Here is an 18,833-nt window from a genome sequence, read left to right on the forward strand (position 1 = left end):
GCCTTGGCACAACTTCTGACTATGTGTTACATAGTACTTCCTGATAACTATCATTCAATTTTCTGGTGAAAGGGAAAGCTTTAATATCCAATGTCGTTTTGGTCTCAAGACTCTTTTGCCAGCAAGGATGGAGTTGAGGGGAACCCTTTGGGTAAAGCAAACAATTTTCTTCCTTCCATCACTCTTTTGAATCTTGAGTCTTACAGTCAATATATTCCCTCCTGCTTGTCTCCTTGGGCATCTGGGATAGGTAGACTGAGTGAATGTGGAATTTTGTCTTTATTAGGTGAATGGCTGAATGAGTGTAGTATGCCTGAGTGAATGAGGATTTCAATTTGTCTATTTGCTATAGTATTATACCAGTTTGCTATTAAGTTACAATTATGTTACAATAGCAGGTTGTTTGTTGAATATTGCTACAGTAGCATTGGAGGTAGTAGCATGAATGCATATCTGGATATACAAGGCATAGTTCTGGAGACTAATATTAGTATGGATGTGGACTTCCAGTTTTATGTCATAGCGATGTAGCCAAGGGATTGCGGAGCTCCGCACCCCATGGCTGGTTTCATCCTGCCTTGGGACCATAAATGGATCTAATGTCACCCCAGAGAGGTGGCGAAGAAGGAGGAGCACCCCAGTGATCATGGAATGATGGCAGTCGATCTGGAGGAAGCCCTCCAATCCAACAGGAGAAAGGCTAGCTGCAGTCCAGTGACTAGCCCAAGCTATTGGTATCCGAAGTCCAAAAGCAGCAACTAAGAACAACTGTGAACAACGTGTTGGAGTTGGGTGAGATTATCAATCTTCTCTTCTCTATTTTGAAACTGATTTCCTGGAAAAGATCCCCAAGAAGCAAAAAATCCTCCAAAAGTGAGAAAGAAGGGGACTATAACCCTACCCTTCCATAGACAGAAGTGGCGATTTAATTTTTATGGGGGACAGAAATACATTGAAATGGATTAATGTAAAGCTGTAATTTGGATAGAACTGAAAATTATGGAAATTGTTAAGATTTTCTACTTAAAAGAATATTGATGGAATTACAAGAAAATAATCGTTTTGTTTTAAAAGATGGAAAATAAACAGACACTGACATCTAGTGAAGGAACAGAGTATAGAATTATACAGTAGCTGCCCTGCCTCAGAAACTGGCAAGATGTCCAGAAACAGAGTACTTTTATCCCTTTGATCCTCAAGGATTCTTAGCCAAACAGAGAACAGCTAGGAATAGAAGAAAGAAAACACACTGGGCTATCTATTGCAGAATAAGAAATACAATTGTTTATGAAAACTGCTGACCTTCTTGGATTATAAATACTTCCTGAGCTGTGATATTTAAGTTTAAAAATAGTCTGCAGAGAAGGAAAAACTTTGACCTTTTGGCTATTCTCCTAGGGGGGAAATTACTGGATTGTTTTTAAATGACTGAACATTTTGGATTGTTTATAAAGATAAGAGATATATAAGACTATAGTGTTTAGAATTTCAGACTGGTTAGTATGATGAAAATGGAGGTTGCATATGCAACTAAAAGTGGTAAGAAACCACATGCAATATTCTTTTCTAAAATCCTCAGTCTAGAACATTAGAGATTTGCAGGAGAAATACTTCAAGATAAGACAAATATTTTCCAGGAAGAAATGTATGCTATGTTACAACTAATTCAAACAACAATGGCTTTAAATCATAATGAGATTAAAAATAACTTTGATGATATAAATCAGTGGTTCTCAACCTTTTTAATGCCATGACCTCCAACCAGTTGTAAGTCGAGGACTATTCAACCGATCATAAGTCGAGGACTACTCAACTGGTGCAGCACCATTTGCAGAATGGGACTTTTGGTGGGCTCAGCAGGGCAGAGACAGCCTGGACAATTCCTATTGGCTTTTGAAAGCCAATAGAATTAGACTCTATTCAAGAGAGTCTATTCTATTGGCTTTCAAAAGCCAATAGAATAAAAGGGAGTAGCACAGCTAAAGAAAGGGGGAAAAAATGGCGGACTGCATTGTTTGGTGACCCCCATGAAATGGTCGTTCGACCCCAAATTGGGTCCCGACCCACAGGTTGAGAACCACTGATATAAATGAACACATTTTTTACCTAAGCTCACAGTTTAAAAAATTCTCAGAAAATGGTGATAAAGAATGAACAAACAAATCAGATAATAGAACAAAAACTAGAGGAAAGTGATTCAAAGATGGTAGACTACAAATGAAGAAAACCGGAACTTAACAGAGACAAAGAAAAGTTTACAAGATTTTGCTATAATATTGGAAACGGAAACACATTTCATTTTTCAGAACATCAAAACAAACCTGAAGATAAGAAAGAAGATTTGACAAAATAGACAATAGAGCTGTCAGGAGAATCACTAGAGTCTGGGAGACAAAAAATGGAAAGAGAAATTGAGGGAAAAGAAAAGTGGAAGCTTCTTAACGAGTATAAATGGGCAAACCTCCCCCTCAAAAGCACCTTATTGAATTTGTCTTTCCCATTCTTAACAACACCTACTGTATAAAAATACAGGAAGAATTATATAGCAAGCTGAACACACTGACTTGGAAAGCTGCTAGGCAAGAGAAGAAGGCGAGAGCCAGACTCAAGAGACATGATTTGACTTACCAGATGGAGTACTACATGACTAAACACTTGTTTGAATATGGTTAAAAGAATAGTTAAATTTTGGATACGGATGGGTTCTATAGTAAGAGAGATGTGTATGTTTTAAAGCTTCCAGGGAACACTGAGCAAGAAATAGGCTACTGCACAATGCTGATGCAGCATAGCTTATTTGTTGTAAGTGACATGTATTTGAGGGGACTGCTAGTAAATGAGTTAAGATTAATATCTGAAACATACACTTTCAGCTAGTGTTTAAGAGCTGCTGTGCAATTGCACTGTCACACAGCATTAGAAGATTGTAAGAGTTTCTTTCCCATGTGTCTTGATCGCCCTCAACCAAAGCCAGTAGGTACCAATATGACTGCAGACCTTTCCATTAATGTCCTTCAGGTTTTTACCCCTTCTTATTTAAAAAAAAGGGATTTCTTATTTTAAAAAAAACTCTAATTGGAAGCTAGTAGAAAGAAGAATGCTGAATGAAGAGCCATGTTTTCTTTATTTTCAATAATATTTTGGATATATTCTTTGATACTAATATAAAGCAAGATAGTGGATCATTCTGAAATATTGAAGAGGTTTTTTTAAATATAGATTAGATAAAAATAGGAGATAAGAATAACATCCTCAAATACACCCCACTCCAGTTCCTGCCATATCTTTCTTTGCTAACAACCCATCTCAATGTTCCTGCCTGTCCTCTGCGCTCCCCTTTCCAGTCCAGTCCAATCTTACCCATTGTTTCTTTCTCCCAGACTATAATACAACGTAACCAATCATCTAACCATTCACTCAGTTCACATGCTAAATCCACTCAATAATCCACCCTACCCACAAGGAACTCTGCCACCTTTTTGGACATATTTCCCCAAGGTCTCTGCAGAGAAGGAACACCAGGCCTCACAGCTCACTTATTCTCCCAAATGGGGGAGGTCTCACACCTCAAAAGGTAAAGAAGGCCAAGGAAATACAGTCGTCCCAGGCCCAAGCAGGATCCCAGTCAGGCATCTCCATTCGGGGAGAAAAGAAGATGGCCATCAACATCCCCAAATTGTAAGTGGGGACCGGAAAACTAACAGAGTACCTTCCAATCCCACATGGCCAGGCATAGGCCAATAGTCTCCAACCCCATTTCAGAAATAACTCTTAGGACTTTGGATTTGAACAATCCAAAGCAATCATACCTCCACAAGCCAAGTATCCTGGGGAGGCAGCAAGGCACCAAAGATCATATGTAGCCCTCTACTGTGTTTGCTCCATAGCAGCAAAGACCAACATATGTATCTGCTTCTCTGACATTCACCCATTTGCTTTCTGATGTGCTTTATTGAGACATATATTTGATTATCTATTGGGTAATATCTAATGTTCAGTATCTTGACCAAAATTTAGTCATATCATGTATTTGTTAAATAAGAGATATAGATGCTGCAACCATTTCATGTTATATATACCTTGACATGGTCAGAAGAGTGAGAGAAAATTGACATGTTATATAAAAAGACCTCCTTTTTCCTTCAGAAGGCTAAACAGATTAGATTTTCATCATTTATTTATAAATGTCAGTAACACCTAGTGTGTCTGTACAATAGCACATCTTCCCAAAGGACAAAATAGATTCCTGTTAGCGGAATAGTGGAGATAGTGGAAGTTAATTTCAAAAAGATATTCTTATGAGAGATTTATTAAATCAATGCCATTTTTATTGCTATGTCTGTATATAAAGAATGCTTTAAAAAGCATAGACATTCAAAGAAACATGGAGATATAGAACCTGTAAACCATTTATTCAAAGTGGCTAATTAAACAGGATTATATTTGTGGGGTATATTGTACTAGAACTCTTTGGGTTCTTTTTGTATCAAAAAAGAGAATTAAGTGGGAAAGAGGAAACCTCCAGGTCCCAACTTTTGAACTCATCTGTTCCATCCCTGCATATTCTTTGGATTATAAGTATAGTTGTCTACACATATACATTTTGTATACAGACACATAAATTGTATAAACCATATTCCTAATTTTCTACTGCTAGACCACATTTTTTTTCTGAAATTTTGGTAGCACTTTTTCAGAGTAACAAATATTATTAAAATACGTAAGCTTTTATGAGCTACAGCTCACTTCATCAATGGCTAAATCAATATTGTATTTAAATTGAGGGAAAACAGGAGAAAATAAGATTCTGTCCAGATGAGTGAGACAGATGACAAGATTATCAAGTAACAATTGTAATGTATTCAAAACCCATTCTATTTCCTGAGATCTTCTATTAGTCTGAACACTATATGAACTTAGCAGCTTCTCACGCCATTGTGCTGACAAAATCTGTTTGTTTGTTTCACCAAAATGGGTACTCATAATGAAGTGCCCTGGAAAGTTGCAATGCTCCCATATTACTTTATCCTTTTTATGAGTCCTAATGTCAACTTTATGTCAATTTATTGTGCAAAGTTTATTCCATTTGTCCAATGTAGAATCCAGAGGGACATTGCAGGCAGATGATGGTATATATTACTTTAGAGGAAGAGCATGCAAAATCGCCTTTATGTGAAGTAGTTGGTGCCTATGAATGGTACTGATGGTATAAAGTTGGAGCAAAGGAGACATCTAGATTTATTGCATATGTTAGCATGATTGTCCTGTTGTATCTTGTTGCTTGTAAATATCTGTTTCAGATTAGGTGGTTGTTTGTATCTAAGTATGGGCCTGCCATCTAATGCCTAAAATGTAGTGTAATTGTCCAGTATGTCCAATCATCAATGGTGTGTTGATAAATGTGTAACAATCAGCTCTGCCAGCTCCATTGCTGCCACGTAGTGCACCATGAGCTACCAAACAATTGTTTGGCATGCTAGGTGGTCTGCTCTCAAGCTTCTGGTAAAATTCCAGAAAATTTAACATTTGGCTTTTGCACGTTGACATGAGCTAGATGTATCACCCGTTGTAGCATATTAATAATATATTGGTGTATAGCTCACATGATTTGCACATGCAACCTAGACTGTTAGTAATATAATGAAAGGAAACATGTTATTTATAAGTGATGTGCAGAAATATCAATGAAGGCAGATTTTTATTGATTTATTTATAATATTCTTACTCAATTCCCCATCATTTTATTGTTTTTAATACCGTAATACATTTCCCAGAGCACAGAAACAATAACATATAGCAATGTTAAAATATTCTATCTAAGAAATATTAATTTTTTTTACAAAACAGTGAGAGAAAACAGCCAACTTATTTGATCTCTTTTAAAGGTAACGTGTGGAATTATAACTGTTATTCTTCATTTTCAATATTTTTATAGTTCATATCTCAAAAATTCAAGACAGATCACCACTATGCAAAGTACCTCAATCTTTATTATGGCTCCAAAATTTTGCAGAAATCCTCCTCTATAACTTCAGCAAAGCTTGGCCACCTTCAGGATGGTTTTCTCATGCCTTCTATACTTTCCCAGTTGATTACCACTGCCTCCTTCAGTTTATAGGGGAATTGTCTCTGATCTGAGAACTACTTTGTATATTCATAATCAACTCTTGAGTCTTAGAAATCTTCATTCTGGAATGTTTTTTTTATATGCTGCATTAACAGATAGCTCCTAGAACATAATCTGTTGGTTTTGTGGCATAATTTGAATGGGTCTTATGTACTCTATCTTTCACACATGTTCACATATTTTTACATGGTACAGGTTATGTGTGTGTTCATATATACCCATGCACACAAATGTGTCCGTTCATGTACATGCATTTAGTTCTCAGTCCATGGAATAGAAACATTGTCTTCAGGCCTAAGTTAAGAAACCAACTCCTATTACTCTTGTGACCATTCTGGAAGCATCTAATTTGCAACTATGAGAATCAGAATATTGATAGCTACACTTTTGGATTGGTTCAAGGTGGGTTTTTTTTTAATCTTTCTTCTGTCTTTTTCTGAGAAGGCTTTATTAGAATTTGAACTTAGAATTAAAATTAAATCACACTATTAACTAGTTCTCCATGGAATACAAAAATTCATAGTTTTAGTAAAATATGATATTAAAATTGAGAGGGTTTTGCCTATTTTGTGTGTCTACATATCTGTTTTTATATTTTAGGAGGCAGCTTGATAGGATGAAACAGATTGCAAACCTGCCAGCAATAAGAATTAACACTTCTGTAGTACTTGTCGACATGCACTGTTAACATAGTTATTAATACTGTAACCAAGATACAGAAATGAGAACCTGCTTCATTATTACATAGAGATAATCAGTTATAGTTCTTCTTCAGGAAAAAATGTTGCCTATGTATAAATAAGTATTTGCTGCTATAGAAACTGAAGATTGAAAAAATATTGTGAAAAGCTATAGACAACTGCATATTAAAGCACACTAATAGGCCAATCATATTGAATCAGAAAATTAGCACTAGGTATTGTCTATGTCAGTTTGATTAGACTATCTATTATGTCCTTCTGGGTAATGTCTGACAGCCCTTCAGTCTCCTTTCTTCGTTTTATAGATGTCTGATGCTAAAAAGCAAACTATGTTAGACTTTGGGGAAAGAATCTTATTCTGTTTGGATGGCAGAATTCATGCTTTGGATATAAAACATCCCAAATTTAAAGGATCAGATAGCAACCAATGGAAAAACCTTGAACCTGGAAATTGGTTGGTAGTCAGAGTAGATGATACAAGTATACTCTGAGCTATAGCAGTTTTCTGGCTACCTGATTGGTGTTAGAAAATGTGTAACTGTTTTAGCAGTCAATGAATTTATTACATTTAAAATGTAATCATCAAAATCTCCCTATTACTGACTTTAAAAGTATAGGATAATACAGTACATGCACATATACCATATAAACAAGCAAGAATGAACTTGAGTTAGCATGTCATGAGTAATGATTGCCTTGAACAAGTAGTTGAAGAGGACTTGAGCTGGAAAGATTGTTTAGTATTGTATTATTCCTGCTACCAACTTTCATAAAAACCAGTGCTCCAAAGAGGAAAAAATGGAACAACAGTATCCATAGTGAATGTCAAAATTTTGCAAGATAGTAGGTCTCTTGCAAGGTACTAGGATTGCAATAATAATAATAGAGTTGGAAGTGAGGTCTTCCTGGGCAGGAAACCCTATACCATTTCAGACAAATGGTTGTCTAATCTCTTCTTAAAAACTTCCAGTATTGGAGCATTCACAACTTCTGGATGCAGGTTGTTCCAATGATTAATTGTTCTAATTGTCAGGAAATTTCTCCTTAGTTCTAGGTTGCTTCTCTCTTTGGTTAGTTGCTTCTTGTCCTGGGTTCAGGTGCTTTGGAGAATAGCTTGACTCCCTCTTCTTTGTGGCAACCCCTGAGATATTGGAATACTGCTATCATGTCATCCCTAGTCCTTCTCTTCATTAAAGTAGACATACCCAATTCCAGCAACCATTCTTTATATGTTTTAGCCTCCAGTCCCCTAATCATCTTTATTACTCTTCTCTGTACTCTTTCTAGAGTCTCAACATCTTTTTTTCATCATGGTGACCAAAACTGGATGCAGTATTCCGAGTGTGGCCTTACCAAGGCATTATAAAGTGTTAATAATATTTCACGTGATCTTGATACTATCCCTCTGTTAATGCAGCCTGGTGCTGTGTTGGCTTTTTGAAAGCTGCAGCACACTGCTGGCTCATATTTAAATGATTGTCCACTAGGACTCTGAGATCCCTCTCACAGTTACTATTATTGAGCAAGGTACCATCTATACTGCTATTCATCTATAGAGGGTATGCAAGAGCAGCCCCATCTATTATGTGTTGTCATAGTTCACTTGTGAGGTGAGTAGCATTTGGTTTTTCTTGCCTAAATGTAGAACCTTACTTTTTTCATCTTTGAATTTCATTTTGTTAGATAGTGCCCAATGTTCAAGTCTGTCAAATTCTGTATCTTAAGCCTATCTTCTGGAGTCTTGGCTATTCCTGCCAGTTTGGTGTTGTCTGCAAATTTTATGAGTTCCCCATCTATCCCCTCATCCAATTCATTGATGAAGATGTTGAACACTAGGGCCAGAAGAGAGCCCTGGGATACCCCACTGCACACTTCCCTCCATGCAGATGCAGTTCCATGGAGGACTACATGCTGAGTACGGCCGGTCAGCCAGCTACAAATCCATCTGGTGGTGATGCTATCTAACCCACATTTTTCTATCTTATCAAGTAGTAGGTTGTGGTCTACTTTATCAAATGCCTTATTGAAGTCCAAGTAAATTATATCCACAGCATTCCTCTGGTCCACTAATTTGATCACCTGGTCAAAGAATGCAATAAGTCTGGCATGATCTGTTTTTGACAAACTGGTTATGACTTTGTTTGCCTCTAGGTGTTCGCTGATTTGTTGCTTGATTATCTTTTCCAGAATCTTCCCAGGTATTGAGGTCAGGCTGATAGGTCTGTAGTTTCCTGGATCCATTTTTCCCCCTTTTTTGAAGATGGGAACTACATCAGCTCTTTTCCAGTCCTCTGGTAGTTCCCCAGTGCTCCAGGATCTTTGAAAGATATAATATGTTATGTTATGTCTACCTTCTTGCAGATTTTGGCAGTCCTCTGCAGATACTGCTGCATATCTGGCTGCCCTGATATCAACTCCCTGAAAAACTGTAGAGTGAAGTATTATGATAAAAATGCCATTCTAGAGTTCACATCTGCTGGCTGTTTCTCTCTGAAGAGTCCTTAGAATTGAGTGTCTGCTATCCCATAACTGTCTGCCCATATGGATGGACCCACTGTTCTTTCCAATCTCTACCAATAGGCAAACAAATCTCTCTGAGTCCATCCACTTTAGTCTTATTATTTTTGTTTAATATCTTTTTATGTGATTTTTAAATTACTTGTGAAGTGCTTACCAATTATTGGGTAGGAATTTGCTAAAGACATGGTTCTGCTAAAGTGAAGCCTTTTGTTTTCTATTGCATTCCAAAGAAGACAAATTAGAGACGTGTTTAAATCTTCTACTGAAAAATAATAGAGCTTCACAATGCTTAACTGAAGCTGGATTGCGTCCACTACAGATAATTATTCATTAATATAGAAAGATTATTCTATCCTTTCTCAGGCTTATCTATTCGAAGCGTGTGTTGGAAAGCAGATCGACTTCTAGCAGGAACGCAGGACAGTGAAATATTTGAAATTATTGTGAGAGAAAGAGACAAGCCAATGCTTATCATGCAAGGTCATTGTGAAGGCGAGCTCTGGGCTCTGGCAGTCCATCCCAAAAAGCCATTAGTTGTTACTGGCAGTGATGATCGATCTGTGCGGTAAGGCAGCAGCATTTATCCCTAATGTTTCACCACAGCTGTGTTGGGAAATCATCATGGCTTTGAAGATCATAATGCTGGTGATCAATTAATTTGCAGAAGAAAATAATCAACTAAATGTTTTATTTATGTTTTAGTTATATATTATTTATTGCAGCATTTATATTCCAGTTTATTAGCCAAAGAATACGTACTTAAAGTGCAATAAATTTGTTAGCTAAAAGAAAACCCAGCAATACACCAAGTAGTGTTAAAATATGAGATAGTTGTGAAAATTATTTTAATTCTAATCATTTTTCTCAGAGCTACACTTGAGTTTTAAGCATCCTGAAACATCAGTACAATAAAATTTCTAGCAGCTTAATCACTTCCTTTCTTGTCTAAGTGAGATTGCTAAATACTTTTTTTGTGAGAGGTAGCTTCATCATTATAAATGTTCAGTAAAGAAATACAAGGCGCGGGTGTCTGAATTGAAATTGCATCAACAATATATGATTTTCTTTACAGAAATGGTTAATATAAAAAGAAATCTTAATTTCCATTCAATAGAGTGAAAAATAATCCCAAAGAAAATAGCCTTTTCAACTTTCTTGGACTAGGATTAAAATGATTTTAATGAAACAGACAGGCAATGTAATTTGGCAATTAAAGGGGTGGCATCAAGGAGATCCGACCAGTCTCCCTCAGATAGGAAAATTCACTGATTGACTTTGAACATCTCTCTCTCTCTCTCTCTCTCTCTCTCTCTCTCTCTCTCTCTCTCTCCCTCTCCCTCTCCCTCTCCCTCTCCCTCTCTCCCTCTCCCCCTCCCTCTCCCTCTCCCTTTCTCATTCCCTCCCTCCCTCCCTTTCCCCCCCTCTTTCTTTCCCCAAACCTACCTCACACAATTGCTGTTGTGAGGAAAATTTGAGGTAACATTCTATATGTTGCCTTGAGCTCCTGAACAAAGATATAAATCAATAAATAAATACAAATAGAGTAATTAATGTGATTAATAATTAAGATACCGGTACAGTTTAGTGCCATTTTCAAATTTGATAAATATTCCCTGTACCTCTTCATTCCAGTTATTAACAAAAATATTGAAAAATTGAATCACATGGTAATGAGATGATATTTCATTCCATTCATATGTTGAACTACAAACCACCCAGTCCCTTTTTACTCTGTTCTGTGAGCCACATAAGCAGAAAATAGAATGGGAGAGATGCATATAAACTTTGGAGTAATCTCTCATACATAAATGCCACATTGTAGTGATAAACAGACTTCTTTCATCTTTTCTTTCTTGTGAAGCTTATGGAGTCTTGCTGATCATGCTTTGATTGCCCGATGCAATATGGAAGAAGCTGTGCGGAGTGTATCTTTCAACCCTGATGGATCTCAACTGGCTCTGGGAATGAAAGATGGTTCTTTTATTGTTCTGAGAGTAAGGTAGGCTTGACTCTTGCCTTAAAAAAACAATTCAGACCAAATCTGAAATGTATTAATGCAATTTTTGAGAATTCTTGTACCTGTTGTTGGCCTGAATAAGACATAATAGTCCAATAAAATATATTTTGAAAGCTTGAGGATAAGTTTTCTGAAACAAACTACATGGGTCTAGCACAATATATAAATCTAGCCATTGTGATCTGTATGCAGTATTTATCACTTAGACTTTATAGTAAACCAGTGCAATTTTTCTAAATTATAATTTTAAATTAGAACAAAACCAACTAACATGATGAGTAAACCTTATCTTTATATCTTTATATATCTTTTTGCATCCCTAGCTTAAATGCTTTAATTCTAGCTTATTAAATCATAGTTTTCTGTAACCAGATCTGATTTGTTAGCAGTACCTAAATTACATTTCAACTCTGACAGTATAAGGAACTGTTTTAGCAAATTTATTTTTCTAAAAACTATATTCTTAAGAAAAAGAGAAAAAGGATATCTTTGTCCCTTCTGAATTGGGCTGCTTTGGATTTCTGGGGAAGAAATAGCAGACTGAAGAGAACTCTGTAAAAAGTGGAGCCAATGACTGTGGGGAAATGAAGAGACAGCAGGTAGACCAGCTGGTTCATAATTCTTCTCCAGACAAGGAGAGAACTTGAGATCTCCCACAAGTAATCCAGACAGCTGCTCTTCACAAGGAGACCACAAGACATCGGTCTGCAGTGGGTTTAGCATTCTGGCAAATAGCTACTGTATCTTGCTCAGTCAGCACCTTTGAAAGGACCCTGGATTTGCATACTTCCTTTTCTAATCACTTTGGAAATTGCTTATTAATTGATTTTCAACTATTAGGAATCTTTAGATCAACAACTTTTATAGCACTGGATGTTTTTTTTTTCAATCCTTAGTGAAGTTTTAACTGTAAGTTTAAGAACTTAAAAAAAAAAACAATCCTTCCAAAATGCTTTTGATTTAAATTATTTTTAAAAAAACGTAAGATAAGGCTTTAAAAATTGAACACTAGAGAGAATTAAAGATTATAATTAAAAGAGAAGAAAGCTCAAACTAAACAATTATAAAATGAAGCAAAATATTTTAACATTGGTCCTATTTTTTTAGCAACTTTTAAGAATTTATTTTTTAAAAAAATGTAAACATGGAATGATCCTGTTTCCTCGAATTACTACCATCCTTATGTTGTTCTGTTGTCTGCCAGGTGCCATTTCCACACACTCATCTATCACCAAATTCATGAATGAATCAAAACCTCTTAATATCCCTTGAACATGCTGACCTCCATTTAGTTTTAATGATAGCTTCTTGTCCATAACTTCTTCAGCTCTGGTGGGTGCTCTTTTCTCATCCTTCCTTTTCAAAGCCGACTGCCTCGCGAAGCGTCTGTTGCTCGTCTCTGCTGCAGTCAAATGTCACCACAGCACTCACTTCTCTCCTTAACATTGGTCCTATTAAAGGATAGTTTTGAACAATGGGGCCAGAAGTTAATTTTCAAAGTGTCTGCTTCTATAAATAGACTGTTTTAAAAGATTTAAAAGACTCTAGAAAGAGTACAGAGAAGAGCAACAAAGATGATTAGGGGACTGGAGGCTAAAACATATAAGGAACGGTTGCGAGAATTGGGTATGTCTAGTTTAACGAAGAGAAGGACAAGGGGGGACATGATAGCAGTATTCCAATATCTCAGGGGCTGCCATAAAGAAGAGGGAATTAAGCTATTTTCCAAAGCACCTGAAGGCAGGACAAGAAGCAACGGGTGGAAACTAATCAAGGAGAGAAGCAACCTAGAACTAAGGAGAAACTTCCTGACAGTGAGAACAATTAATCAGTGGAACAGCTTGCCTCCAGAAGCAGTAAATGCTCCAACACTGGAAGTTTTTAAGAAGAGACTGGACAGCCATTTGTCCGAAATGGTGTAGGGTTTCCTGCCCGAGCAGGGGGTTGGACTAGATGACCTCCAAGGTCCCTTCCAACTTTACTATTATTATTATTATTATTATTATTATTATTATTATTAAAGAGGAACAAGTTTCACCGGGCAAGATCAAGGCTGATTTTAAAGTGGACTTTAAACAGACAGTCTATAACAGTAGTGGCGAACCTATGGCACGAATGCCAGAGGCAGAATTTGGAGCCCTCTCTATGGGCACACACACTGTCGCCCCAGCCCTGCCTCCCCCCGCAGCCAACTCCTCACCAGCAGCCCCCAGAGGAGAATCACCCCTGGGTGCGGCCCACATGGAGCAGTGCAACATGATGTTGCGGGGCACGGGCAAAGGGTGTGGCCACCATGGCACTGCAGGGCTGCCTGGGTGATCTGTGGCAGGCCATGTATGGCCCTGAGGGTGGGCGGGGAGAGGATGGAGCAGGGTGGGGGTGGGTGGAGCGGGGGCGGGCCAGGAGCGGGGCAGTTTTGGGGCATTCGGTCTCTAAAAGGTTCGCCATCACTGGTCTCCAAGAATGATATGGAAAAAGATATTACATTGAACATATAAAATAAACTGGGTGATGTCTTAATAATTAAAAGGAATATATTGTCAAGCACAACGAATCAAGACCATACGTTAAGTTCCAATTAAGATTTATTGTTCAAACCTGTTCACAAGAATCCAGCCACCTAATGTTCATCACTAGATTAGCCCTAGATAAGAGTTAATAGAATATGGGGAGGGGGGTTATACTTAGGAACATTTGTGGACATGATTCTAGGCTGAGTCCTCTCTTGATTCCTCCCCCAAGATCTGCATCTTCCTCTCCTAGAAATATACAAATAACAGACAAAGAGAGTGACCTGGATAATTTTCCTATATTGGATTTCTATAAAAGGTTTGTTAACATTGAAAGATGTTTTGAGAAAGGACAATCAAAGGAAATCAAGCTCTATAACATTATTTGATGGGAGTAAATATTAGATTTTAAATGTAGAAGAGAGGAAAATAAAGTTGGCTGATTTGATCAAGATTAAAATAAATATGTTATCTCTGTTAATAAAGTGCATAACTGGGCATTGCTGATACAGTGCCCAGTTTCTTTTTCTCTTTAATGATGTATTCTTTATTTCTAAACTAATTACTGTACGTAGTGAGGCTTATATATTGCTCTGATCCAGCAGAATTGTGCACAGGCAATATAGTATAGAAGGAAATCATGCTTGCTAATTTATTTGGAACAGCAATACCTCTTGAACATTGTGGCTTGTCTTTTAGCTTCTAACATTACTGTTAAGTAATTATCTTATTTACCAGCTAAATAATTTTTCTGATGAATGATGGCAGATATTCATTCTAAGCAACAGTATGCCAAAGATTAAGATGGGTTATTTGTAAAACATAAAACTGTAAAATTCAAAGGGAGTGGCATGCAAAATAAAATCAGTGCTGTCTGTTTTTGAGATTGGGGGAGGGGGAAGTTTGAAAATATAATTTTAGATATTAATTCGAAACACTATTATATTAAAGTGACTTATTCCTATGTGTGTTTGTGTGTGTGTGTTTGTGTGTTTCCTGCTGCCAATCTTGTATTCATTTATAAGAAAACCAGTTGAATTTAGTGGGTTGTTTCTGAATAGACATAATATTCTGCTGCAAGGCTACAATTCTACTTTTGAAGAACAAATTCTCTTGAGCTTAATAGGACTTCTTAACTACATGTGTATTGGATTGCCCTTCAAGAGCATGTTTGTGCAATACAGAATCTGTGTAGATAATACACATACCATCATCTTATCTTTTTTCATTTGCACACCCACTGCTAACAATGTTTTCAATACTCTTTGCAGAGATATGACAGAAGTTGTTCATATCAAAGATCGGAAAGAAGTGATTCATGAAATGAAGTTTTCACCAGACGGCTGCTATCTTGCAGTGGGTTCTAATGATGGTCAGGTAGATATCTATGCAGTTGCTCAGCGGTATAAGAAAACTGGAGAATGCAACAAATCTTCTAGTTTTATCACACATATTGATTGGTCTCTAGACAGTAAATTCTTGCAAACAAATGATGGTGCAGGAGCACACTTCTTCTACAGGATGCCATGTAAGTAAATATTTCTTCATTACATGCATTTAATCTTAATGAGCAGTACATAACATTTTTTTATCAATATACTCCAGGGATAGGACTGTGTGATGACTTGAAATAAGCACTATTCCCCATTAACTTATCTATCTATCTATCTATCTATCTATCTATCTATCTATCTATCTATCTATCTATCTATCTATCTATCATCTATCTAGCAAAGGAACTCAGACCAGAGCATGGGGGAACATAAATATCCCTTTAACCTCCTTAGATGAACAGTAGTATATATATGAAGTAAATACAAAATTTAAAAATTAGCCAAAACAATTAGCTAAAAATCATCAGTTTCACTACTGTATATGAATTTTCTTAATTTTAAAGTTGTAGATTATTATGTTTAAAATTTGCTAAAGTTTACATCAATGCATATTGATACAGTAAATAAATACAATAACATTGTTATGAAAGTTAGAAATAATTACTGAATTCCTTCTTTTTGAAATTTATTGGAACTGATGGGCATGACAATGGAAAATAATTTGACTATCAAGACTGGACTAGCTAATATTAGAATTTAGAATAATTCAGCATCAAGTAATAGTATTACATTTTTCTATACAATGTAATAATACAGTACAATGAAACTTCATTTTAAAGCATCATTTATTATTTGTGCAATGATGTCATTATGCAAATGGAAATTTCTGTAATTTCCTTAATGTTTCATTACACCAGTAAGAGAAATCAGCATAGATATCACAAAATTAAGATAATATTAACATAAAAATAACTGCCTCATCTGAATTACATATGATATAATGGAGTTTAATTTGTTGTATCCAAAGTCTGCTAAATTAAGCTTAATTTAATTTAATAGATTTTGAGGCTGTCTGAATCCAAAAACCTATGGGCGACTTACAATAATTAAAATACGTAATTTAATAGACATGACTACCCAGACAAAATTGAACCAGTAACATTCAAAGGAACAACTGGGCTCCACATACACCCTAAACCCCAGACCTGAGAACTTAAGAGACTTCTGGAACACCTAGAGAATGAGAACTACATGTATCTCTGGTTGCATGTTGTGTTAGAGAACAAAAGGCCATGACAGAGAAGGCACACTTCCTCGGGTGCACAAGATCACAATTTTTGTAGAAGGAACACAGAATGTACCAAGCATATCAGATGGAATAATGGGAAACAGACTATCCTGCAAATAACTAGGTTCTATGCCATTAAAGACTTTATAGGTTTTGATCAGCATCTTGAACTGCAGCCAGAAGCCAACCAATAAATGCAGCTTGTGCAGCAGCAATGACTCATGAGTATAGTGAGGAGTAACTGTTATTGCATGCACTCTTGCTTTTTAAATCAACTGTAGCTAAATAATAACAATAACAATAATTATTGGAAGGGACCTTGGAGGTCTTCTATTCCAACCCCCTGCTCAGGCAGGAAACCCTACACCATTTCAGACAATTGTTGTCCAGTCTCTTCTTAAAAACTTCCAGTGTTCCAGAGCATTCACAACTTCTCAAGGCAGGTTGTTCCACTGATTAATTGCTCTCTGTCAGGAAATTTCTCCTTAGTTCTAGGTTGCTTCTCTCTTTGATTAGTTTCCATCCATTGCTTCTTGTCCTGCCTTCAGATGCTTTGGATAATAGCTTGACTCCCTCTTCTTTGTGGCAGCCCCTGAGATATTGGAATACTGCTATCATGTCACCTCTAGTCCTTCATTAAACTAGACATATCCAATTCCAGCAGCCGTTCCTTGTTTTAACTGCCAGTCCCCTAATCATCTTTATTACTCTTCTCTGTACTCTTTCTAGAGTCTCAACATCTTTTTTATATTGTGGTGACCAAAACTGGGTACAGTATTCCAATTGTGGCCTTACCAAAGCATTGTAAAATGTTATTAACATTTCATGTGATCTTGATTCTATCCCTCTGTTAATGCAGCCTGGCGATGTGTTGGCTTTTTGGCAGTTGCAGCACACTGCTGGCTCATATTTAAATAATTGTCCACTAGGACTCTGAGATCCCTCTCACAGTTACTACTATTGAGCAAGGTACCACCTATACTGCTATTCATCTATAGAGCATATTCAAGAGCAGTCTCATGTAGAATGTGTTGTCATAGTTCACTTGTGAGGTGAGTAGCAGATAAGTAATCATCTGAAGAGCCTCCTTGGTTGAGGAAAGGGCAGAACTGACACACAAGGTGAACCTGCATAAAGACCCTCCTGATCACAGCTATCATCTGCTCTTCATGCAATAGCTGTGAGTCCAGTAGGACCCCCAAGTTGCACACTAGTCCATCTCAGTCCAAAGATGAAAACATCCTCAACCCAGAGGCGCCAAACAGACATACAACTCAATCTTGTTGGGATCTTAGCTGAAGTATTTCTTCCTATCCAGGCCTCCAACTTCACTTATGCAGCCCAAGATTGAAATGCACAATTGATTATTAATAATACTGAAACCTGAATTAATGTCACTCAGCAGATCTATGTAGATGTTAAAAGGGGGGGGGTGAAAGCATTAAACACAGAGGTACCCTATGTGAATAGATGCGATCTCCTCCCTCTTGTCAACAAAGACTGGGACTGACCATTGAGGAAGGAGGTGAACCACTGCAACTACTACAAATATATTGTATGTATTTATTAATCAAATTTGCATAGCCTCCCATCTCTGGGACTCTGGATGACTTGTATTGTTCGGTATGTGTGTGTGTGTGTGTGTGTGTGTGTGAGTGTGTGTGTATTGTACAGTGTGTGTGTATACACACATTTAAAAATAGAAAAATCAGCAATAGAAATAGAAAACTAAACATATATACAAACATTAAGTGGGGAGAGAGAGAGAAAGAAAGAGAGAACATCAAAAGGAGAACTAACATAATGTCCAGAAGGAAGGGAGAATGTTCTATAAGATGGATACCACAACAAAGAAGGAGATTTAATGTTATATGCGTTTTAAAGAGATTGCATGTTATATATGTTTATTATGATTGTTTTATCCATACACTGTCACACAAGAGTCACACAGATATGTAAGTGGATAAATAAATTTTAGAATTACTGTTGTCTGGTTATTATGAAGAACCTAAGTAATGCAAAGGGGATGATGCCAACCATTTCATAAGATCAATTTCTTCCTTGAATTCCTAAGCTGACCCATTTCACTTTAGTTATATAATAATAGGGAAATAGTAAAATGTATTATTTTCAATCAAGAGAAGAACCATCCTATTTAAACTTTTCCCCATGGATTGCATCTTACTGAACATGGAAATAAGTATGTTTAAGGCAAAACTTAAAGGATCTGTAAAAATAAATGTTGGACATCAAAACAATATACAGAAATAAATTAAAATTAAAGAAATATAGAAATAAATTAAAATTAATTTATTATAAAAATAATTTTATTGTAT

At 36.5% G+C, this 18,833-nt stretch overlaps 1 protein-coding gene across 1 annotated transcript in view; it reads left to right on the forward strand.

Moving 5' to 3' along the window:
• Nucleotides 1–18,833, forward strand: part of EML6 (EMAP like 6) — a 149,343-nt gene that overhangs the window by 37,912 nt on the left and 92,598 nt on the right. The window contains 3 exon segments of the mRNA XM_039344340.1: nt 9,712–9,913; nt 11,210–11,347; nt 15,147–15,403. Of these exon segments, the coding sequence (XP_039200274.1) occupies nt 9,712–9,913; nt 11,210–11,347; nt 15,147–15,403 (597 nt within the window).

The sequence above is a fragment of the Crotalus tigris genome, unplaced genomic scaffold (assembly GCF_016545835.1).
Source record: "Crotalus tigris isolate CLP2741 ecotype Arizona unplaced genomic scaffold, ASM1654583v1 scf7180000017903.3850313, whole genome shotgun sequence".
Lineage (NCBI taxonomy): Eukaryota > Metazoa > Chordata > Lepidosauria > Squamata > Viperidae > Crotalus > Crotalus tigris.